General features: G+C 40.7%; 1 protein-coding gene across 1 annotated transcript in view; it reads right to left on the reverse strand.

The window, feature by feature from the left end:
* Nucleotides 1–1894: 1894 nt before the first annotated feature.
* The window catches only part of si:dkeyp-14d3.1 (transmembrane protein 132C), a 169270-nt gene continuing 146467 nt past the window's right edge, over nucleotides 1895–24697 (reverse strand). Inside the window, exons 6-9 of the mRNA XM_044111393.1 lie at nucleotides 17102–17310; nucleotides 8558–8831; nucleotides 5616–5807; nucleotides 1895–3723 (exon numbers count right to left, since the gene is read on the reverse strand). Coding sequence (XP_043967328.1) covers nucleotides 2575–3723; nucleotides 5616–5807; nucleotides 8558–8831; nucleotides 17102–17310 — 1824 coding nt within the window. The 3' untranslated portion in view covers nucleotides 1895–2574. The remainder of the gene's footprint in view (nucleotides 3724–5615; nucleotides 5808–8557; nucleotides 8832–17101; nucleotides 17311–24697) is intronic.

Genomic DNA, 24697 nt, shown 5'->3' on the forward strand with positions numbered 1-24697 from the left:
CGACCCTGATAGCTGCGGATAAACTGATTGAAATACTGATGCTGTTTCCTCCTTTCCTCTGTGGCTGAAACTCGTGGCAGAGGTGCAGAAACCTCCTTTATTTACAGGGAAATTCCACAGCCTGTTAAGTAGCAACCTTGTGCATAAGTGACACAGTGGCAATAACATCATGATAGGATGTTAAATATCAGCGGGGGGAAAAACCCAGACTTGAGAGTGAAGCAGTTTTAAATTACTATTACAAATCCGACAAAACAAGTTTTGTCAGATTTGCCACAATCCACAGCTGTTCAGTCAATGAGATCCTGGAGGCTGCAGAACAAAGGTCTGAACATCTATGTAAAATATTTCATCTTTTCTTTGTACTCAATTTCTCTTATGTTATGAATATTCCTACCAGATTATTTGACAGGTTCGAATTTCCACACAGATTAAGACTAAGAAATAAATCAACTGAGGGTATCCTTACCTAATATAAATTACATCCAAGAAGTATGCTCATGTATTCCAGCCTTTCTTCTTTAAAGTAATATTATAAGTTTTGTGAATTAACAATCAAGCCCAATGAGCAGCAGCACATTAAGTGAATTTTCTTCCTGCCTAATGGAAAATAAACAAGCCCCATACCCAACTGGGAAGATAATAACATTTCCTGAAAAAAAAAACCAAAACACAATTTATCAGTTGAATGGCTTTGTTTAGGAGATTTTTAAGTGATCATTGCTATTTGTGCAATTAGCAGAATGATCAAAGGAAAACATTACCACACCTTGAAATGATCCTTAGAGTTTTGTCTGCATAATAAATCCTGGATTGTCCAATATATATGGTTTTAAAAGTCAAAGAGGAACAGAAATGTTAACAGCTAGATTAATTTATTTTGTTTTTTGTTTCTTCCTTTAATTGTTTTTTCAAGGAGAAGTTCTCAGCTAACTCACTCATCGGAGGGTTAATCATAAAACGGACTCAGAGATTGCAATGCTACACAGCAAATTTTGCTATTCAGAACTTCCTTAGCTTTCCAAACTTGAATGCCATTACAGATCTACAGATCTGGTTCAAGATCTAAAACATTTAGAGTGGCCAAATTGGAACCTGGAGAATTCAAGACTAAACACTGAGATTTATAAAAACCGTGATCTGTTTGTTAAAACACATAAAGAAAACATTCTTCAGTGTTTTACCAACCTTAGAGAAAAAATTTAAACAATTACACTCAAACTGGATTATTTTCAATTTATCATGGATCTTTTAAAAGATACTTTGTAGTCTTAGAAAAACATACTAGTTAAAATGTTACCTCTTCTTGTACTTAATGTAATACACTATCTCTATATCTGTTGAGTTGCATCTATCGTCACAGCCATTGAAAGTTGCTATTGTCATCATTTTCAGAAACAAAACATTGGTCGCCTTTCAAACTGATTGCAAAGAGTTTGGGTCATTTTAGATTAATCTTTAATCTGCTCACTCTTGACTGTCAGAGAAGAACTTTTCCTACTTTGTCCAGTCTGCCTGTCTGTGGCAGATAACTTGCTATTTGCTCACAGGTACTCTACACATGACATCATTATCAAACAAGAAGAAGAAAACATCCCTGTTGCTGGCATTTTCCAACCCTGACAAGTTCAGAAACTAAAAATCTGTGTGGGCTATGTGTGAAATATCACATTATCACATTGTCAAGCCTCCTATGCTGAAAGCTTCCCCACACGCTCGGCTGTCACGGCTGCAGATGGTTTATGTGTGTTGTAAATTAGATTGATTCAGAAACATATTTCTTCGAACGGCAAGTTGCGAGAAGAGTTGTGCTCATTGTTTTTGGTTAAAGCAACATCAGATTAATAAGAAATCTCAGCTGAGCTTATGAATGGACAAAGAAAAAAAGAGCGGATTCACAGTCTGGACGTTATTGTGTATTCCTTAATTGTTATGAAAATACAATATACAGAGCAACAATACAATGATTTGGAGAATGTTTGGTTTGTACATAACAGCTTTTCTGCCTCGCTAAAGAAGGATAAGAAAGAATTGGAAATTTGTGCCTTTTTTTTTTCTCGGTACCAACAACATGCAGAAGCTCATCTTGGCCCGCTTTCGTCCAGAACACTTCCTTCGACGGGGGGCGTGTGTTTTATGAAATGAGTATCCAAAGCAATACAAAACCTCCAAAACGATTTGATGTGCACACATGTTCCAAATGTCTATCTGGCTTTTGTAGAGAGTTTGTTTAAAAATCGTTTAATAGTCACTCGAACGTCAACATCCGTCCTGGGTTTCTGGATTCTAATCCCTGTTTTAACAAAACAACAATGAAAAGATCATCATCTAATGAACTAAAAGGGAAAGGATCCACCTGATTGCCTCGTTAGTGTGTGTATGTTTTTTTTTTGTTGTTTTTTTTTTTAAATGAATGGATTCATGACCGTCCTCTCAAATTCGAAGATCCTTTGGCAGTTTGAGGTGATTCTTTGTTTAAACGTCCTCCTCCTCTTTCCCCAGACACGGATCTGTTGAGACCCACTCTCCTCTGAAAGGCAAAAGGGTGAGTTTGTAGCAAGTGTTCGCTGTACATTACGCCACCTCTTTTAAAGCACTGTCGTTTAACCTTTCCATGTAGTTACGCAACTCCTTGGAGTCTCCCAGCTGCACGTCCTGGCACACCCACTTAATGTCCTGGCTGTGGCTTCCTGTGAGCGTGCTGACAGCCGGGTGGCTATTGTCCGAAGAAAGAGTGGTGAACGTGGTGAACTTCACTCTTTTCCTCTTGGTGGTGGGAGAGTCTCCTTTCCCGTCCTTCGCTGTGTCGGCGGCGCGGTGCACCTGGCCCTGCACGTTCTTCTGCATGGAGCCGCCGTTCAGCAGGTGGCTGCCCTCCTCCAGGCCGCTGCTGGAGTCAATCATGGAGGTCTGCTCCTCCTGCTGCGGCGACAGGCTGATCTGACTCTCCAGCAGCTCCGCCTCGTTCCCCAGCCACACCCAGTCGTGGGCGTGGTTCAGGTTCTCCTGGCCCTCGATGGAGAGCTCCTTGTGGCGGTATTTAAGGGTGTAGGAAATGCAGTTGATGAGAAAGACCAGGATGGCGAGGCAGAAGACGCCGAGCAAGGCGTACATGCCAATCTCCAGGTCGGTGAGTCCGCGACCGCCATGCATGAGGTCGTTGTCGGTGTTACGGCCGTGAGGCAGATCCACCTGCGCAGGAAAGTCTGCAAAGTCAATCGGCATGTTTCGGCCACCGTCGTCTGAGAGCTTAGGCCTGCGTATGATAGCACTTCTGGTCGTGGTCGCTCTCCTCGACCCCGCGTCTTCTATGTCAGAGATGGAGCTGCCGTAGTAGTGGGTATCCAGGCCAGTCCTGTCCTGTGACGAGAGCCTGCCTCTGTTCTCCACGTCGTCTCCGTCCGGGCCGTAGTCGTTGCTCCCTCCCCTCGAGCCTTCGCCGGGACCAAACGCCGCCCTGACGTGACAGTTCCCTGCGGCCAGGATGCTGCGGCGCTTGAACTTCTGGCAAGCTTCGTTGACAGTCATTTCCACCCTGATGAGCAAGCCCTGACCCTCCGCCTCCGTCACGATGATAGGCCACTTCCACGAGGGGTCCTGCTGCACCGTCACCACCCTCTCGTCCAGAGACATGGCCGTCAGCACGAAGAAGTCTGTGTTGTAGAGATCCAGTGGAGCCAGAGAGCCGTCACTGAACTGGAGCCAGGCGCTGATCAAGGCCTCCTGAGGAAGGAAAACATAGAAAATAGAGATAAAACTTATAGAAATAATAATAATAGTAATAATAAATTAACCAGGCTCTTCTCTTTGAAATCAAAATTTCTCTTATATAAGAGAGACCTGACCAAGAACGGCAGCATTCAAAAGAAAAAATCAGTCACAAAAACTTTAAACATACAAAATATTATGTACAGACACACTCAAAAATATTTCATTTCTGCAACGTGAATGTGATGGGACCTATATCTGTCTGAAGAATGCCTTTTTCTGTCAAAACATTATTTTACATGAATTGCAATACTTGTTTCCAGCTTTATATTGTGGGAAAAGACTGCAGCAGATCATGAGCTACCTCTGAAGGTTAAAACTGTTAAGTGAGTGACAGAGTGAGAGAGAAAAGAAGAAACAAGGGGAAGATGAAAGAAAAGAAAAAAGAGAAAGAGGGAGGGAAGTATTTATGCAACCTTTATTTAATCAGATGACCGAGAAGTCATTTACGTCAACCAACTGATCAGAAACTATCATTTGCATCCATTTCAATAGTAGCAGACAAGCAGATGGATGGGTGGATAACAAACAAATGGATAGATGGAATCTATAACTTGAATTAAATCTAAGATATAGCTCTCAAACTCTGTGGCAACTCTCTCGAAGTTAAAACGGAAACAGATTAAGGGGGAAGAAAAGGGAGATCAAAGGGTGACATCAAACATTGCTCGTGCCAATAAGGATTTGCCATATATTTGCTCTTAAAGCCGCCTTGTGCTGAAGCCTAACAACTGGCCGTTTAATGTTGCCGAAGGACAAATCCCAAAAGAGGAACAAGTAGCTCCCCACTGTGGTCTGCAAATGTTTCCTAATTACTGCCACCAGACGAGTAACGCTGCAGCGCTGCCTGCTTATCTTCACACTGTGCGCGAGGAGATGTAGAGATAAATGCCTGTTCCCTCCCTGCCTGCCTCTTCTGCTAGGGAAAGAGAGGTTAAGGAAAGTAGCAAAGCACAGAGAACACATGAGAGGGCTTGGTAAATCTAAGAAGCTACAATTCAAGTTGCCTTACCAAATTAGCAAGACGGAAAGTTTGATAGAACAGCCGCGTTTTGAATACAAGTCATATTTTGGTGCCGTAGCTGTGATTTCACACTCGCATGCTCTGAGATTAAGTTTCCACTTTTAGCTGCTGCCCAAGAAGAAGAAGAAGAAGAAAAAACATGTCTGTCACACTCCGGCTCTCAAACCGCGAGTTTAAAACCGCCGGGGGGGAGGGAGTGCGGAACGAACAAACAAACGGACGTGTGTACTTGAGCACAGGAGGGCTCACAATTTGTTCATCCTCATCTGTCTGGAGGAATGCCTTTTCCTTTTTTTTTTTTTTTACTGAAATATTTGATAAAACTTGCAATTTTATGCACGGGAAGATAAACACTACTGTGTGAAATTAACACCATTCTCTGTGGTAATCAGACCTGCCTAAATGGTGCGCAATTACATGTATTTGGTTTTAATGTCGTACATTACAATCAGCATTAGACGGAGCTGGACACCGTAAAGGCTAGCGGAGAGAAGACGAGGTAATTACAGCTCCGTTTCCACTTTTCAAAACAGATAATGATTATTCCCATTAACATATAACCCGTATGTTTTATCTTCCAAAATTATCTAAACGATCCAGAAGTGTTTTTGTTTGCCTAAAAAATTATCGGCAGACAGATACAAAACAGCACATTTAATATCCTGTTGCCTTAAGTGCCACAAACACAGCAAAACTAATTATACTTTACAAGACGTTTAATTGGAAAATTCAGAAATTAATCACAGACTATCACGTAAATTGTATTTTATGACTTCCTCTAATAAATCCACAGATTGCTCTGATAAATATAATCTGTTCTGACCTGTTTGGGGTTCTGCAGAACTTCCTGTGTGCTGGTAGTAGCCAGGATGGCCCTGTTACTTCCTGGACTCAACTGCAGGCCCATAGACAGTCCTGTCACCAGCTGGACCCCCAGTTCTGCGATGGTCACTTTGTCGTCCACCACTGTGACAGTTTTCTCCGCCAGGATTGAGTCGGACAGTGGGGACAGGACCTGGAGGCAAAATCAACGTGTCACAGAGGAAAAACAGATCATTTCAAAAGACGGTTAAAAAATATATATATATGGAATGAAATTGGACTTGGAGGATTAAATTAATCAAGTAATATCTTTCTTGGGCGGGGAGCACCTTTTAACATCCAAGTAGAGGAGGTGGAGGTGCTGGGGTGGAGCGATAGCTTCGTTACTTCAGCTACTTCAATTCGTCCAACGTGGTTCAACTATAGATCAATTTGGCTAATTTGGAGGAAATCATAGATCATTTCAACTTTGTTGCCTGATGGTCAGTTGATTATTATTTAAAAAGGAACAACAAACATGTGGCATGAACGCAAAAGTAACGCACCACATCCAAACATTATGAATGCCACACCCTTGACCCAAGAATACATACACTATTCGGAACCAGAGTGAATCATAATGCAAAATGTGTCGCGTTTGATGTCAAACACGATGCCAAAAACCCGGTTTCCTCATGTTTTTGGGCTATGGAGCAAGTATTTTTCAGCACACTGATGGTAGGATAAGTCTTTGCGAAAAAACAGAACATTTCAAGACCTTCTCAGCAGCTGCTCCCTCATAACTGGCCAATCTTTTAACTTCTAGACATCATCAGGTTACCCTTATTTCCTTTAATATCCCCCTCCCCAGAGAAAAAAACCCCCTATAGTATCATAATGCTTGGAGCACCAAATAAACATACTTTTCATGGAACAGGAAAAGTATGCACCTACTCATGTGAGAAGCGATTGACTAGCCCATAACAGTGGAACATCAACAACAACGGATGCGCTTCCATACTAGCACTTTAATTCCTTTTTTTCTCTGCATCTCCCATCTAAACACTAAGTCTTCCCCAAGAGACATAAACAGTATGACGAACATGGCACGACCCAGAAAAAGAGCAATTCATTTCAAAAGTTGATCAGGGGAAAATCTCGGCAGGTATTCACTGTCGCCTATGTTGCTTGATTGACAGGCTGCGAAGATGTTGCAAGAAAATTAATCACTCTGAGTTGCATGTGGTTTAGAAAAAATGTTTTTTCTTCCATAGATTAATGTAGCATAGAAATCCCACAGAGTGACGAACTTAATGCAAAACAATCCTCAAAACTGATAAAAAAAAAAAAATGTTCCAGCTGGGTGGCTCACCCAATGAGATCAGTCTGCTGCTGTCTGTCTGACAAAACTTCTCCTTAAATAACACACAAAGGGAAAGATTTCAGCCGGATACAAAAGCAGGGAGAGTAAGAAGGAATGCTGAACCCTGAGCTGTGACTGTCGTCCTGTGCGTAGATGTGCGTGCCAGTGTCTCCTCGTGCATCAGACGACATGCAGGCCGTCGAATGTAATCGCAGCCGTCAGACCTTTGCGTTCACCACGCTCTCAGGTCCGTGCTTGTTTTCTGAGTCTGCGAGAGAGTCGGTGGAGGTGAACACGTGTCTGCCCTCCGCAACGCCAAGAAGAAGATTCTGCTTCTTTTTTTTTTTGTCTGCTGATGTCATTAGGAGGTTGAGATTCACTCAGTCAGAGTGAAGAGCTGACAAGCCCAAAAAGGCCAACTCACGGCGACACACGGCCGAGCACCTGTCTACTCTGGACAAAGAGAACGTACCAATCACATACAGCAATGGCCTTCCCGACTTGTGTTGCCTTTGCAATAAACAATGTGTTCATGTTCCATCAAGACACTACTCGTACGTTAATCTTTCTCTTGCACAAATGCGCCCAAAGGGCTTACACGATCGTTTTTATTTCCCGGCTGAGTGCAAATTTAGGGCCTTACTGTTTGTAGCTTGTGGTAAAAAAAAAAAAGGATAAGAATCACAAGTGCTGGACCCTGTTTGATAAGGAGTGCATTACATGTTCAGTAGAGATAAGGCCTCATAGTGGGAAAAGTGTCCATATGTGCAAAACAAACAACAAAGATCTTATTGGAATGCTAAACAAATTAGCAGAAAGCCAAGGAGCTGAACAATGGAGTCAGTCTGATTATGGGAAAAGGAGAAAAAAACAACTTTTTTTTTACAGCTATAGTATACTCTATTAATTCATGGTGACAGGAAGGAGTTTCTATTTTGTCCTCAAGTTCCTGCGTGCTGTGCCTCGCTAAAGTATTCAGACTCCTTGAACATTTCCACATTTCGTCACGTTACAACCATAAACATTAGTGTTTTTATTGGGACTGAGTGTGATACACCGAAAAAAGAGAGAAGAGCTTATTTGTGAAGAAGAGTGAAAAGAAAGCATGGTAGAGAGGTGTGGCATTCATTTGTATTGTATAAAGGTCGTAGCTTCAGTACCCATATCTTTGTAATTTTATCTCAATAAAATATTCTTTACAGGCATCACAGGTTTTTGAAAGGATTAATGACAGCCACTGCTGTGGGCTTTTTGGGATTTCTATGGTTTCTAGATCTGAAAAGATGGAGCAGACAAAAGACCTGCAGCTTCAACAAAGGCAACCGTGTATCATTGTCATTCCACTTTACTACAATGTAGTACTTTGTGTTGGTTAATCACATAAAATCTTTCAAAATACAATGAAGAAAGGGAGGTAGTAATTTGACAAAATGTGAACATTCAAGAGGGGTAAATACCTTTTCAAAGCTCTGTATTTTTGCTTATTTTGCCAAAAAATAACAAAAAAAACAAACTTTAAAGTTGTCCAGCAAACAAAATACTCATACAAATTAGAGTTGTTGTTTTTTTCTGTTTTGTTTATGGTAGATCTCGTGTTATACCTGGATAGTGGTCATTCCTGGGTCTTGTCCAGCCAGGATCCTTCTGTCGAGCAGCTTTGCTATATGGGGGTCTTCTACCTTCAGGAAGTCCCCTACAAGCTCTGTGATGTCCACCTGCCAGTCGGAGCCCAGCATGAAGGCGGTCTGACCTCGCGCTTCGGCTGACTCGGCTATAAAGTGGGTCAGGACTTTGACCATAGCATGCTGGTACTGCAGAGTGCAGCTTCGTCCCTGCCTGTCCTCATCGTCCTCGTCCTCGATGTCCCACGCGGCTCTGACAAGAAGATAAAGTAAAAAGCAAAATTACTGCTGCGCGACATGAACTCGCGGTTCAGGGCTCATTTCTTACCGTCCACATCTCACCGCAACGCAACACATCATAACCAACAACCTAACCAATCATCAACTGGTTGGACTCCATGAACAGGTTGACAATCAAAGTAGACCAGCAACTTCTGGCAGAACTTCAACTACGTCCACGACGCACTTTGAGAAAAAAAGATCTGAAGGATCCACAACCTCCAGAAACACTTTCTTTTTTACTTCCAAAGCAGTTCTTTTCACTTCAAAGGTTGCTGAAAATCTGAGCTGTAAAAGTAATTCAGAGCCCCAACTTCTTTAAACCGACTCGACTCTCAATGTCACCGTTCCAGTTGGGGCTTCAGAGGGAAACCCGGAGCTTTACTGGCAGCCGTACGAGAGAGAGAGCATAAATGGTGCCACATGTTCCCTTTCACCTCCAGTTCAGTTTCCGTTTCGTTTATTATTCAGTCATGGATCTGCTCCAACATTGAGGCCAACAAACGTTTAATCTCACACTCAGCAACTGTTTGTGTTTATTTTTAAAATGCAACAAGTTTAATTTGTTGAAAGCATGAACGTATGTAAACAAACTGGAAGATGACATGATCCTGGCTGTAGATTAATAAACATAATAAATCACAATGGACTTATTACCTACTAGTGCTTATATTTCTATATTCATTAGTTTGTGTGAATTTTATTAATTCTATTGTCGGAGCTATACCTGTCCATTTGCACTACTATAGTACCTTGAAATTGCCCCTCAGGGACAAATATAGTTGTTTGAGTTGAATTGTGTTGAACTGAATACAATTCAATTTGTAACTTGCCGCTGTTGACCTCAGGTTGGGGCCAAACCAGAGTCCAGGCTGGTGTCTGGTCTGGCCCCTCTGGAGAGATCTGAAAATAGCTGCACAGACGTCTGACTCCATCCAACCCAATAGATCTGGACATGTAAAGTAAGAACACATCTTTTTAAATAATTAATAAATAAATATTTCAAAAATGCATTTGCTTGCCAGGGCAGTCAGCTGGAGGAAAGGATCTCCATACAAGGAATAAAAAAGTAAATAAGTAAAAAAGTAAAATTCTGCACTGTAATTGCTTTTATGAACCATGAATTGCTGAAGTTGAAACAAATGACTGGTAAATTGACAAAAAAATTTAAAAAAAGACGTAATGATTAGATTCATCTGTACTAAAAGTTGTCAGATTAAGCTGATTTGATAAGACATGATTAAGGTGCTCCTAGCTGGCAGCTCGGATGATCTGTGTTTCACGTGAGGCTCGCAGCCCAGAGACTGGATGTGCACAAATACTAATCAGAGGGAATTTTACAATTTGAGTAATTTCGCAATTGCAACCATTTAATTTTAGTATTGCAAGTTAAACAGATGTCAGTGCTGGAAACCATCTGATCTTGTTAATGTTTCATTTATTGATTTTATTGTATTTTATTTTATGTTCTGCGGGGAGAGGCTTACATAGAAGTGATAACCTGTGGAATATTATTAAAGTCATTTAATAAAGTGACTTTCTAGCCTCAGTGATTCAAATAAGAAGCAACAACATTGAGCTTACTATGACTACATTACTGGGTTTAATTCATCATTCTTCATGTGACATTACATTTTGAGAAAGTACATTATTGTTTTCTTGTCCATAATTTTCAGCCAACATGTCATATATAGACTAAATTTTGTTGTTTTTTGATCACCTTGTGATTTATGGAGGCAAATGAAATAACATATATATTTTCTCTCCTTTTAGTGCTTGGTAACTTTGATGTATTTATTTATATTTCTTTTCTGCAAATTGATCGAATGTTGCATTAAATCTGAGGATTACATGAAATGATTATAAGCATGCTGGGAGTCATTAAAGCAAACAATAATTAGTTAATGTTTTAGTAACATGCTGCAAAATTCAGAGGATCCTCTGAATGCAAATTTGTCTCTTTTGAAATTTGTATATGGAAACAACTTTCCCAATTAAAAATAATTAAGTTTTTTTTTTTTGTTGCAAGTACCATCACTTGACAAAATACTGTCCTATTTCAGCAAGAAGACAAGTTCTTACTACGATAACGTCCGACCTTTTTGCGCTTAAAATTGATAGATGAATTTAACCAATATAATACAGTTACTCAAGCTGTCACAGCCATTTTAAAGACTGGGGGGAAACAATCTGGCATTAATTTCCCTGAATAAATTTCATGTGCCCATTTCAGCAACCTTCCTTGCTTGGCCGAGTCAAACACACGGCGACTGGAGTATGTCATAAAGAGCCATTTAAAAAAACGAGTCATGATGAAATGCTGCTGATCAAACCTGCTAGAGACGGTCCATCCTTTGAATGGCCATCGTTTTTCTTTCTCCGGGCCTCTTCCTCACCGTTTTGAAGCGCCCGCTCTGAATCCTAAATGTGCTTACACTTCCTTACTGCTTTACTTAATAGCCTCCCTGATTGCTCTGTTGCCTGCAAATCTAATTTTATGACTTTAGGCAACAAATCAGCCAACAACGGCACAACTCGTTCGCACCGGGAAAATTGCCTTGAGTTTGACAAACTAGGTTTAAATGGTTGCAATATAATTAGATTTCGCCCATAACTGCTTTTCTGTATATTGCTTCAACAAACACCTTTGTGAAAAAAATAAAATAAAATCACAGAATGAAGCGCTGTGAGGCGTTGAGGAAGCAGCTCCTAAATTGTTGATCAGGGAGAATAAATGCTGTTACAGCTATCCAGTCTTCCACTGATGCACAGCTGGGCTGCTTGCAGACGAAAAAGAGCTACGTCGGCACAACTATTAATCATATATGTATATTGTGACTTGCATTCACATTTTCTTCTAATCGTCTGTCTTGGTTCCTTTCTCTTACACGCCAGCAGAGGTTGCGATCGCAATAACGGGGAGAAGAAGAGAAATTAATCTCTTAAACTGTTTTTTTTTTTTTTTTGCGATTATCCGCTCTGCTTGTCTCGTTCTGTCGGAATCCCCTAGGAAATCTGACTGACTGCTAAGCCACGGGAATAAAGATGTTAGCTGCAAGCGCCACAGAAAAGCCAAGAGTACAGAGAGATTTGAAGTTAAGAGCTTAAAAGCTTTGCTGGCAGGACTGATTTCACATGCAAGCGAATGGCGAATAGATTCTGGAAATGGACGCCGTGGCACTGGGAAGAAGCCCTATGTGTTCAGGATTCATGGCATCATCACAAGTGGAACAATATACCTTAGTGGTGATGGGTAGCTCTAATGAAAACACTCTTCGCACAGAAGCTGTCACTGAGAAACATTCAAGCAGCATTTATTTTCTCAATAAATTAAATAACATTTTGAAAACTGCGCTTTGTGTTACTTTTGTTGACTTTGTCTTGTGTTTTTATATTATTTGGTGATCTGAAACATTCAAATGTAAAGGAAAAGCAAAAACAGAACAGAAAAAAAAAATCTGTCAGTGGCAAAAACTTGGCGCTGTGCATCCTTTTACAGGATTTTATATCTTTTGACTGAAAATAGTTTTCTTAAAAAAGTGACCCACTGATATTATGCTGTAACGTAATAACCAAATTTTCATTTGCATATGCATTTTAATGCACACACAGACGAATACATTTAACAGATGACCAACACCGGTGGATTTAGGAGCAGGTAAGCCATGGGAGAAGTCCGTCTGTTTTTATCCGCTGTATAAATCTGAGCCAACGTTTGTGCAACCGCCTTGAAAATCAAATCTAAGGTTAATCTAATAAACAAATACCGCTCTGTGCCCGAGAACAACCTGCCTCTCAAAGCAATATTTTTTTCCACTTCATTTACTTCCAAGTCAACTCCTGACTTCAAAGGAGATGCTGCATATTTATGTGTCGTGCCGGTTTTGGTCTTGTGTGTGCTGCTGCTTTCCCTGCATTTTGTCAGGAACAAGCAGTGTTATTGCATTTTTTAAAAAAAATTATTGTTATTATTTGATATTTATTGATTCCCAAGGAAGCGAGTTAAAAAAACAACAACATATTATCACAACATCAAAATGCCAATATGAACACTTGAGAAGAAAAAATAAGTAGGACTATGCACAATGATATATAAAACAACCATCCCGTTTGTGGGAGCTAAAAATAAAATCTGGTCTTCTGAGTTTCACATAGATAAAACTATAAATCACCATAAGTCAAATTTTTTGGTCTTGTGATTGAGATAGTCTGTTCATTTCTCATTTTATGCATGTTAAATGTTCAATCAATCAATCAATCAAATTTTATTTGTATAGCACCTTTCAGCATCAAGACATTTCAAAGTGCTTTACATCATAAAACGGTCAAATGTTATAACCATCCAGTTATCTAGGGTTTGTCCTGACAGTCATTTTCTTGTAATGCTCTCGCTAGTTGCTGTTAATAAAACAGCCATTAGATATTTGTTTCTTTTTTTTAGTTATCTAGCGGAGTTGTTTCTTAGAAATGTGGTCATGTGTTTTTGATTTTAATGTAAAAGTGGTATGAAAGAGAATGTTTTAATCGTAAAAAAAAAAAATAATGGGGAAAACTAATTCTGAATGAATATATCTGGAGAGGAGTGTTAAAGTCGTCATGCATGCCCCGGTACTCCGCCTACACTTAGTTCCTCTGTCTTTGCAGGCTTATCTTGTCGCTCTTTTGGCACAGCTTAAGCAGTGAAGAGGTGAGCTGTGCAGGCAGAGTCAGTCAAAAACCGAGTCAGTAGTACCTCTGCAGTTTTCCCACTAACAGACCAGATGCCTCTTCCCTTTTTTTTATTTTTTATTTTTAATTTCTCTGCTGCCTGCCCCAGCACGGCCACAATTTCCAAGCCTAACTGGTCGGGGGAGCACTAAGCCACTTGTTATTGTCACTCATTGGCTTAGTTCCTCCTGGGCTTGCGGACGGCGGGCCAGTGCACATTCCCACCGACAGCCACCGAGGCACCATTCAAGGTCATGCCTGTTCTCCCCTGATAAACAGAGACGACTGCAGGACACGGTGAGACAAAGCTCTCGGAAGCCGTCAGCGATGCTGCCGGAGCCAAACGATGACAACCCGCCTCGGCTGTCCCCCCGCTGACGGTAGGCGTGCGTGCCGACCGACACGCGGCTGGAAAAGCAACACACTCGACAAGCCGCGAGATTAGCTGAACGCTGTACCTCTGTCACTCAAAATAAGAGGGGGCCACGGATAATTAGAGGAGACACAGTGGCGCGTGGGATGACTCCGAGTCCAACTTCGACGCATTTCCAGATGTAATTACTGCAGGTAGGGTGATGGTTGCTCCCGTTGGCTGACGGATTTCTGCAGCTGCAGAGTGGCAACACATGGCAGCGCTGGCAGAAGGCGCCGCTAGTGATGAGGCCTCAGGAGAGAGGGGCTGACCTCGAGACAGCTCTAATAATGTGCTGTCCCACTGACAACTAAGAGACGCAATGGCAGACCACCATGAGCCAACAATAATGACAAACTGGACTGCACATGTCAGCCATTTTGCGATCAACTAAGAACTGGCAGGGGGAGTGAAGTGAGGGAAAGAGAGGATTGTCATTTTCTCATTTTTCTCAATGACAGAATTTAAACAAATCGGCCGTGACAAAAGCTACTCATCAGGCTAGTAGCGCATCTCAAAGACCTCTGATTATAAGCCTTCAAGAAGATCACCAAGAGAAGTTAGTCTATTGTTCAGAGTGGAAATCTTGAATCTATTTTTTTTATTTTTTTATAATTTGTTCTTATCAAGCTTAAATTGTCGCACAGCAGGAGACACAATTTAATAAAACAGAAGAATGGACCTCTGACACATTCAAGCAGGAAATTAGCTTTAGTTAGTTGGTTAGTTAGTAAACTGGGAAATTCAGGTATCCAATCATCAAAAAAGTGCAATAAATACAATGAAATTAGCAACAATCTAATCCAGTTCATCACGCCCCCACAAGATGAGGTAAATATCTAATTTCCAAAATTGTTCATCTGCTGTAGTTATTATTAAGGCTGTCGGAGAAAGGGATACAATCACAGAAGTGATTAAAACAAAACGCCCCAAAACATCTCCAGACGTGTCCTTGTTTTCAGTAGTTTGCTTTCATCTGGGCTGAAGGCCGGCACAGGATGCCCAGAAGAGACACGAAGCTAGAAGGTCTTTAAAGCCTGGTTTGGTATTTAATGTCATGGTCTACTTTGTTGTTGTTGGAACTTACAACAACAACAGTTCAGCCAGTGGCAGCTTTGCACATCTATGGTTCATTTGCATTCTGGATGTAGAAGAGGGAAACGTCTCCTGCTGCGAATGTTGCTGGGAGGGACTGCTGCAGTCGCTGCAGCACTCATTACTTATAAAGAAGAATAAGAGTCTCCAAAAGTCTCCTATAACACCAGAAGGTCACTACATTTGCCATGGACTGCAAATTTTGTAAATAAAAAAAACCCCAAACTTAAATGGATCTAGGTATTTTAAGACAGTAAAATGCAGAGAAAGGGCTAGACTCAAGTTTTTTCCAGCAAAACGGAGCTGCTCTTCTACCTTCTGCTGCATTATTTTACTGGTTGCAAGAAATACGAACTTGTCCTCAACATCTTGTATAATTTAAATGTTTCTAATGGGATCAGTGGGATACAATTCACACCTGATGTGAACAGTGGCCCAAGAAATTGACACGTACAAATTAGTCCACACACAAAATTATGGGTAACAAAGTGGAACTGTAGAGTGAGCGAGTCTTGAACACATGCAAAATGTGTTCGAAAGGCAAGAAATCAGCTGAAATTTGCTCATATATAAAACATATTTCGGCTGCTACATGAACATCGAAATAAGCCGGTTTAATATTATTAAAGTAATGAAGAAAGAGAACATCATAAGAAATTCTTCTCCAAAAAATACAAATGGGAGTAGAAGCAGCTGGAGATTTAGACTGCTGGATGTTGCAGTAGTGCTGGCTGAACATGTTCAGCATTCATTTTACCCACTGAGCAACCAACACCATGTCCATTAAACCACCACCATGCCCATTAAACCACCACCATGCCCATTAAACCAACACCATGTCCATTAAACCAACACCATGCCCATTAAACCAACACCATGTCCATTAAACCACCACCATACCCATTAAACCAACACCATGCCCATTAAACCTACACCATGTCCATTAAACCACCACCATGCCCATTAAACCACCACCATGTCCATTAAACCACCACCATGTCCATTAAACCAACACCATGCCCATTAAACCAACACCATGTCCATTAAACCACCACCATACCCATTAAACCACCACCATGCCCATTAAACCAACACCATGCCCATTAAACCAACACCATGCCCATTAAACCACCACCATACCCATTAAACCACCACCATGCCCATTAAACCAACACCATACCCATTAAACCAACACCATGCCCATTAAACCAACACCATGCCCATTAAACCAACACCATGCCCATTAAACCACCACCATGTCCATTAAACCACCACCATGCCCATTAAACCAACACCATGTCCATTAAACCAACACCATGCCCATTAAACCAACAGGATGGCTACTGCTACTAATTAATCACTTAATAATAGCTCGTTTTCCTCTATTATTTAACAGTTGTGACAAGTCAACTCCATCAATGAGTGTAGCAGTCCTTCAACATCAATGTGTAGTCAAACCAAAATCTTTAAAGATTTCTCTAGTTACTCAGTCTTTGTTATTTGCAATTACACAAGTAATAACGCCTTCACTGTTTGTTTTTAAAGCATTTTAAGTATTAATCGTTGTTTCAGTTTTATTCTATACTTAATAAATGCAAAAGTGTATTGTAAAAAAAATTGCTTGGAGAAACGGAGTTGTTCTGAGTAACTGATTAAGAGTTCAGGCAATAAATCATCAACCAAAAACAAAAATAGGGGTAATTTACTGGAGCAAAAACCCTTGAAACTAACATTAAATATATGCAGTGTTTGGGGTAACTAGGTTTATGTGTCAAAATTAATTTATATAATTAATTTATATAAAATATATATAGAAATGTCATTGATGACCGATTACATCTGTAATAACAACGTCTTCTGTTATTCTACCAACAGCAGGAATAGTTACTTCCTGCTTTAAATAAATGTTCGATCCAGACATTAAACAGGGACTAATAAGGCTCTACTTGTGGGGAGAATTAGTGCATACTTTTCACATGCTTTATGAGGTAGCACAGAGCTGATTGACGAAGCCCCGGGTCCAGCCTTACCTCTGACCCGCTGCGGCGCTGGGCACCCTCCACCCTTTGATCTGGCTCAGCTCCGTGTCCGACACCTCAATCTGGAGCGGGAGGCGAGGGATCCACACGCAGAGCTCCAGCTGAGCGCTGAGGTACCCGTAGGTGAAATTCACCATCATCTTCACCTTGCCCTTCATCTCCTTGCCATTCACAAAAACGTAGTCGCACCTGTCAGAGACCTGCGCAGGGGGGGAGGGAGAGAAGCAAAGGGAGGGATTAGGAAAAGGCGGCTTTTGCCGTGGAGCTCCTCTGACAGCCGCGCTGAGCAGCTACACACCGAATTACACAGAAACACACACGCACATGCTCTGTCCTATAGCTTTACTCTTCTGAGCTCTGTCCCCTGATATACAGCAGTATTTCTCTAACAACTTTGAACAAGATGAAAGGTCCTCCTTAGTATGAGGCTGACACTCAGTGGAGGAAGGGCTGCAATGACTTCTTTGAACCGGACATCGGTCTGCGAGGCGGCGTTTGGGTCTCAAAGTGAAAAGAAGCAAGCCGATGCGAAGTAGAAAGAGCAGAGCAGCTTTGTGCAGATGAAATAATCCAACTCTGAACCACTTGTTTTGCAAACTACCTTAAGGAATGAATGGGACAATTTTTTTTGTTTGCGTCTTTGTTGCTTTGATTCTTTAAATTCATAATTTTTCTCTTATCCTTCTCTCCTCTCTATCCACAGTCCTCCTCCTCTTCGTCTATCTAGACATAACGTAGACAGTCCAAAGGGACTCACACACCACAGACACGTTATTAATCAGCATCACATTGGAGACGTTTTTTTTTTTTTTGTTGCTTTTTGGGTGCTTTGTCAATCTTATTGATCTTATCATGTAGCTGGAGCCATATTGGAATTAGATGATCTGGGGATATATCTCTCCCCTTTCCTTCCAAGTTATTTCTCCACAGTGAGATAAAACTGGAAATACTCATTCATCAAAAAGCCACAGCAGCATTTCCTCTGTGAATAGCAAGAAAACTTTGCATGTGACAGAATAAAGTCGAAGCCTTGTGTGAGAATCTCGCCTTTCATCTCCAACAAGAAGCCGGCAATTTGGGCTTTTGTGGAACTACATTTTTCCCTCTAAATTCAGGGCAGGTTGGATGTAAGGAGGGAATTTGCTGCCATTACTTGATAGTTTACATCTAAATATGAAAGCGGCATTCATCCTGTTTACAGTTTGTTGTTGGTACAATACCTTGAAAAAGGATTTCTACCCATTTTTTTTTATTTATTTAATTTTGTTGTGTTGCAAAATCAAACTTCAGTGCATTTCATTGTAATATTGAATCAAATAAAATCAACAAAGCGAAAGAAAAAAAGGACGCAAGATGGATTTATATTAAGCTTGCATGAGTCAATACTATTGCACAACTTTTGCAGAGTTATCTTGATAAAAACTGAATCTCTTTTTGAAGACAACAACAGATTGTCTTTCAGGGGCTTTCTGTCTTTAGCTTCATCAATCTTCCAAGCAACCGATGAAAGCTTCTCTCTCTCTCCATACTGAGCTGAAGGATCCCCACTGCCGGTGTGTTCAGGGCGACGTTTGTAGACCAAAAAGTCCAATTTTGGTTTCATATATTCTGCATCCCACATGGCTTGTGACAACCTTTAAAATAATCTTATTGGAACTTTTTCCACCAATTGCTTTCAAACTGCCACACTTGCATAAAGCACAACTAATGGCTTCTTCTCTAATTAATGCTCTCCTTAGTCGCCCTGTCAGTTCAGGTGGATGGTCCTGTCTCGGTAGGTTTGCGGTCGTGTCATACTCTTTTCTTTGCGAGCCAAGAGCTGGAACGAGGCACTGTGAGAGTTTTAAAGCTTCGTCACAAATATGTCCCTGATGCATCCAGTGTGATTCTTGGTCTTCGTGATGCTAATTTTTCACTAAGATTCTCCAACAAACCTCTGAGATTTATTTATAATGAGATTAAACAACACACGGCCAGGTCACGTAAAGCTGAAGGCAACTGTGTTTCATTTAGGAGTATCATTGTCAAAGGGTCTCACAACGTCAGCTCCCAATGATTCACTATTTTGTGTTGGCTTCTCACATAAAATCCCAGAAAAAATACACGGAAGTCTGTGGATGTAACATGACAAACTGTGAGAAAGTTTAAAGTGAACTTTCATACAGAACTGAAACTTGGTTTTTCCTTCAGCTAGACTGGAACTGCAATCAGATATCTAACAGTGTTTTTATTTCTTTAATCTTAATTCATCTACATGCATGCTTGTTCACAAACTGATGCAAACTCCAGCAAGAAACCAAGGAAACAATATGATGCAAGTACAGCATAGTGAGCTTAAAATCAAAGCCCATTTCTGCAATTCTGCATTGAATAAAACTGCTTGAAAATTAAGAAGTAATAGAAGAAACTTTTTTTTTCCATCTTCTGTAGAAAAAAAAAGTGGTTCTGCACATCATCATTTAGTGATTTATGCTTTTCTCAGTGAGTGGTTTTCTCAGGTCTGAGGACAAGCTTTATTTGGGAATCTGTTTTTCAAGATCACACAGTCGTGATTAATTATATGCCCTTTACAGAATTAAATCGTTCATATGAGTCAGCTTTCAACTCAGTTCAGGTTAGAATATTCACCACATAAAATATAGGAATCAAAATAACTACTTCTTTCTACAATGTGCTTAAAGTTTTATAATGTTGGCCGACTTATGGAAGTGAAGTGACAAAAAAGAAAGAAAGAGACAAAGAAAGGAAGGAAGGAAGGAAGGAAGGAAGGAACCTCAAATTGCTGTGAATTTTGACATTTTATTTTATTTTTTACTACTTTCTCCATAAATAAATCCGACCTTGAACCACACAGCTCAGCAGAGTAAATTACAGCCCTGAAATACAACATGTCATATTGTGTGAGGTCAAATGTGTGCAGGCTGTTTATATAAAGAACAAAATATCTATCCCCACAAAATGTTGCCCTTGGTTGATAGCGATTGATGTGGTTAGTTTTCCTTTCAGATTATTGATTGATTGATTGATTGTAGATCTACCTTTACTACAAGCATCTGATGCCTCTTAGTGTTCATGTCCTCAAACATTTCTGAAACAAAAAGAACCTTTTGAGTCCCACCTGCTACAACGAAGGAAGTGCCATATCTGGATAGTGATGAGAAGTGTAGCGGAATGACCTTGAGATCCGAGATGATTCATGGAATGACCTTGAGATTCATAGAATGGGCTCATTTCTTGACACAAATAATCTTTTAAACAGGAATAAATGTCCAAAACGCTGACAACAACGTAAAGGACGTACTTTGCATTTTACCAGCAAAGATCATCTATGTAAGACAGATGCGTGACGTTGCAGAAGTAAATCGGTGAGAAAGATTGATTTCTCCTCACTCACAATAAAATCTTTCTGTGAGAGAAACTCCATTTGCGAAGGATTACAAAACAATTAACCCAAACCTAAGAGAGAAGGCCCAGTGAGGACAGACAGCTCTCACAGGGAGTGAACAGCCAGACCCACTAAAGTGACTGTGGAGTTAAACAAAAAAAAAACAAAAACACTTCTTTAAATTTTTTTGTACACCAGGCTTTATTTTTTATGTGTCCTCCGTTTGCTACACATTCTGTCGATCTCAGCCGATTTCTTCTGTTAAATTGTTTTCAAACCAACACAGGTGACATATAGCAACAAGGTGAGTCTGAGATTAATCTAAGCCCTGTGTGAATAATAATGTAGTTTAAGTTATTTAAAGTATCTATTAAGTCACAGAAACACCAGTGGACCTGGCTGACAACCCGCATGTAAAGCAGAGATTTTAACACCAGGCGTGAACCGTCACTGTTAGGTGGGTCTGCTGCCGGTCAGATCAGCCATGTTAACACCAGATCTGAGCAGGGCCATGGAGTTTGAGAGGAATTAGAAATTGTGTCCATGGACTTTTATTTGGACAGCTACTAACTATTGTAGTTCTGTTGAACCCTCATGAGCAAAACACACGGATTATACAGAAAAGTGAGATTTGCACAACCACCGCATAGCTAAAATACATTATTTGTGTGAATGTGCTGGTGAAATAGTGTGAAAAGGGGCTTTGATGAATAAAGCGTGATTGATAGATTGAACGGATGTCCAGATCAGCAACCGTCCAGGTCAAAGTTGGATCAGAAAGTACCTTTATCTGAAGGTTTTGCAAATTTTTTAAATAGATTTTTTGCAACTGTGAATGGAAGCCAGACTTGACTCTCCACAGGACAGTTCAAAGAGGGTTAGGTTTACAGTTCTCCAAGCTGCTGCTTCTGGACAACACTTCTCACTGCTCCGCTTCCTCACTGTCAGCTGCCATAGCATTCTTTGCATTACAAAGTCAAATGCAAAAAAGTCAAATGCAAATTCTCTGCTTTTGTTTGGGCTGGCGTTTGCATAATGCATAGGTGAGTGAGTGGGGCGTTCCTGATGTAACTTCATACTTTTATTGGGCATTTCATTCTTTCAGTCATGGAAATAAGCATACCTCTTACAGCAGAAAGGTAAAAGGAATAGAAATCAAGATATAAACCTTTTTTTTTTTATAAACAAAAACAAAATTTTCTGCTGGAAAAATATATAACATTGCTAAAACTAACAGAACTCTTTGGATGCTAAAAAAGGCCTTATGGGAGAGCTGCAAGGCATGCTGTAGGCCTTCCTCTAAGACGACAGTCAAACACCAGAGAATTCCCCAAAACCGAGGAGGACATGCACACGTTAAATGGGTGTTTAATCTGTGTTCCTCCAGTGAATAAACATTCCAGACAAAGAAGTACCTTGGTTATGCCCTTTTGCTGCAGGATGCCAATGTAAAAGAGACTGGTGGAGTTGCCTAATGAGGCGTTTGAACGTTCCCATAAGGCCGCGCTCTCCTCCCCTGACTACCGCCTGTCATGGAGCAGATTGGACTCCACAAGGGTTCCCAAAGAAAGAATTTGAACCGATATAGATATCAGAGGACTCTGTGCTGCTTCGCAGGCTCCATTGTGAAGCTCTCCCTCTTTAACTGCACTCTGCTGGGACAGTCGTGCCTTTGACAGCTCCCACATGTCTGCCGTTTTTCTCGGCTTCATTTCGGCAGAAATCTTCACAGCATCTGGCTCGGTTCTGTGACGCTAATAGGCCACAAAAAAATGAAATACCAATCGTCAATACTGTTTACTTCTTCAACTCTGTTACCGTTGCTATTTCGCGGCTATTATAGTGACACTCCTGGTTGGGATTATGCAAAAAGCCAATAAACTTATTTAACCTTTAATGCAGCAGAATATTCCCATGCTGAAAACTCCAACCTTTAAATTGAACATGTTGATGTAGCAGAGAAAGAAATCCCATGTCTGTTTTTAACAAAACTGCAGGTGCCAAACTAATTGGTACTCACACTGTCAATACTTTTATACAAGCCACTTTTGCCTTCCAATAACATTTCACAAGTTTGTGGCACAAACACAGAGAGAGAGAGAGTTCAGACTATTCCTCTGCATCGTCACTCTAGCTCAATCAGGGTAGCGACGTTTAAACATTTTGCAGTTCAGCTGAGAATATTCAAGTTCAAATTACTCGTGGCCAATAAAAATTGAGTTTTTCTTGAAATAAAAAATGATCTTATTGTGAAAGGAGACAACATTCAGATGAGATTTATTTTTATTTTTTTTGTGAATGTAAATGTGAGCTAAATGTTTCCCTTGCTTCCTCGCTCATGAGCGCATACAGAAAAAATGGGATGGGAGACCCAAGAAGAAAACAGTTCTGCGGTCGTTGGGGAGGTCACTTGGGTCGCTTTGGCAAGAATTCAATTTATGTGACGTATCGTGCTCAATGCAAAACGACCAGGGCCAAAGCACCAATAGGACCGGGCCGAACGGAGCCGGGCTGGACCAAGCCGGACCCTGCAGTGGAAAAAGGGCTCTAGCAACCTCCAAAGTGATGCTCTTTCAAATAGTTGTGACACCTTTGATTTTGTAAATTTCAGGACAATGGATTTTTTCGTTCTCAACTGAGTAAATATCACCATATTTAAGGCTGGTTATTTCTAAAACGTGCCAAACCCGAGGCCCGTGGGCCAGATCTGGCTCTAGAGAGGCACATAAACAGAACTTCAAGATAACAGCTGAGTGCTAAAATATTATTTTATTAGTCAAATCAACTCGGTTTTCATTCGTATAGTGCCAAATTACATCAATGTGAAAAGAAAATCTAATTAAATTTTAGTTAGTTCTCCTCATATACAGAGAGAGCGACAATATTTTAAAAGTTTAACAAAGTAAAAATAAATATACCATTATAAATCTGTTTTTAGAGTTTTATTGATACACTCTTCCACAACCAGCTCTTAGAGGACATTCATGATGTTGATATTGACCAAAAAAAATTAAATAAAAATTAGTTTGACACCCAAGCTGAGTAATAGATGAATTAATTGAAGACTTTTGTAACATCTTCATGTGCCAGTAAATATAACAGGAACTGTATACTTCTAAAGCTGGATAATTTTTTTTTTTTTTTTTTTTTTTGCAGAAATACAGAACGACATGTCAGCCTTTCTTGTTCAATTTACATAGAAAATCCTGCCTTCTGACTGGTCTCACCGATAAACAAAAACGAGCAGGCGTTTTAAAGTCTCGTACGTTCATAGTGTCCCACCCAGGCCGAGGGCAGGTCTACCTCTCTGCGCTGCATGCTCTCTGTCATTCTGCCTCACAAAGTAACGTAGACGTCCAGGAGGATCCGCTGCCACATTAATCAAACCGATTAGGCAGCTAGCGGGAGAATACTTACAGAGAACATTAGGGCTGTCGCTGGATCTAGCCCAGGAAATTAACAACTCACCAGACAGATAGGAGCAATCCACGGCAGATAGGAGCAAGGGAGTGGAAAGCGTGTAGGTGGGGCGAGTCCGTCTCCGGCGTGTTCACACAGTTAACATGACAAGCTGCCTAGACTGCTCTGCATAGAGCTGCAGCTCATTTCAGTGCAACTGGAAGGCGTGCACACATCCTACCATCCCCTAGCCATCTTCCCTGGCAGCAGGGGTTGTGAACGCTCACTCACAACCCCTTCCTTGGGTTCATGGCTAACATGGATATGGAAGGCTTTCCAAAAGAACTCATGAATAGACACCGTCAAGAGTGTGCTTGTGTTGTTGTTTTGGCTCGTTTCAGTTCTAATATTCCTGTGAGCAGCTGAAACACAGCAGCAACACTCTTGAGTCAGAGGTGAGCTCTAAAATATCTACTTAACGCCAGGATGCGGTGTGTGTGCGTGGGTGTGCGTGTGCGTGTGCGTGTGTGTGCAAGACCTGTTGGTGAATGCAAATGTAAACAGTAAAGTTCCAGGCTAGAAAGAGCTGAAATTAAATGTTGGGGCACATAGTTGTTGTTTTTTTTGGTTTTTTTCTGCTTAAAATATTGAGAATTGGTTCAGTGTTTTAATAGGCATGGCTTCATTATACAGAATGCAGCTGCAACATGTGGAGTTACAGTGGGCAGATGAGATGCAAATGTACGCAAACAACATATTCCCAACACCGCCTTACCAGTCATGCCCCTAACCTTAGCTGTCAA

Source organism: Gambusia affinis, linkage group LG03 (genome assembly GCF_019740435.1).
Source record: "Gambusia affinis linkage group LG03, SWU_Gaff_1.0, whole genome shotgun sequence".
In the NCBI taxonomy this organism is placed as follows: Eukaryota; Metazoa; Chordata; class Actinopteri; order Cyprinodontiformes; family Poeciliidae; genus Gambusia; species Gambusia affinis.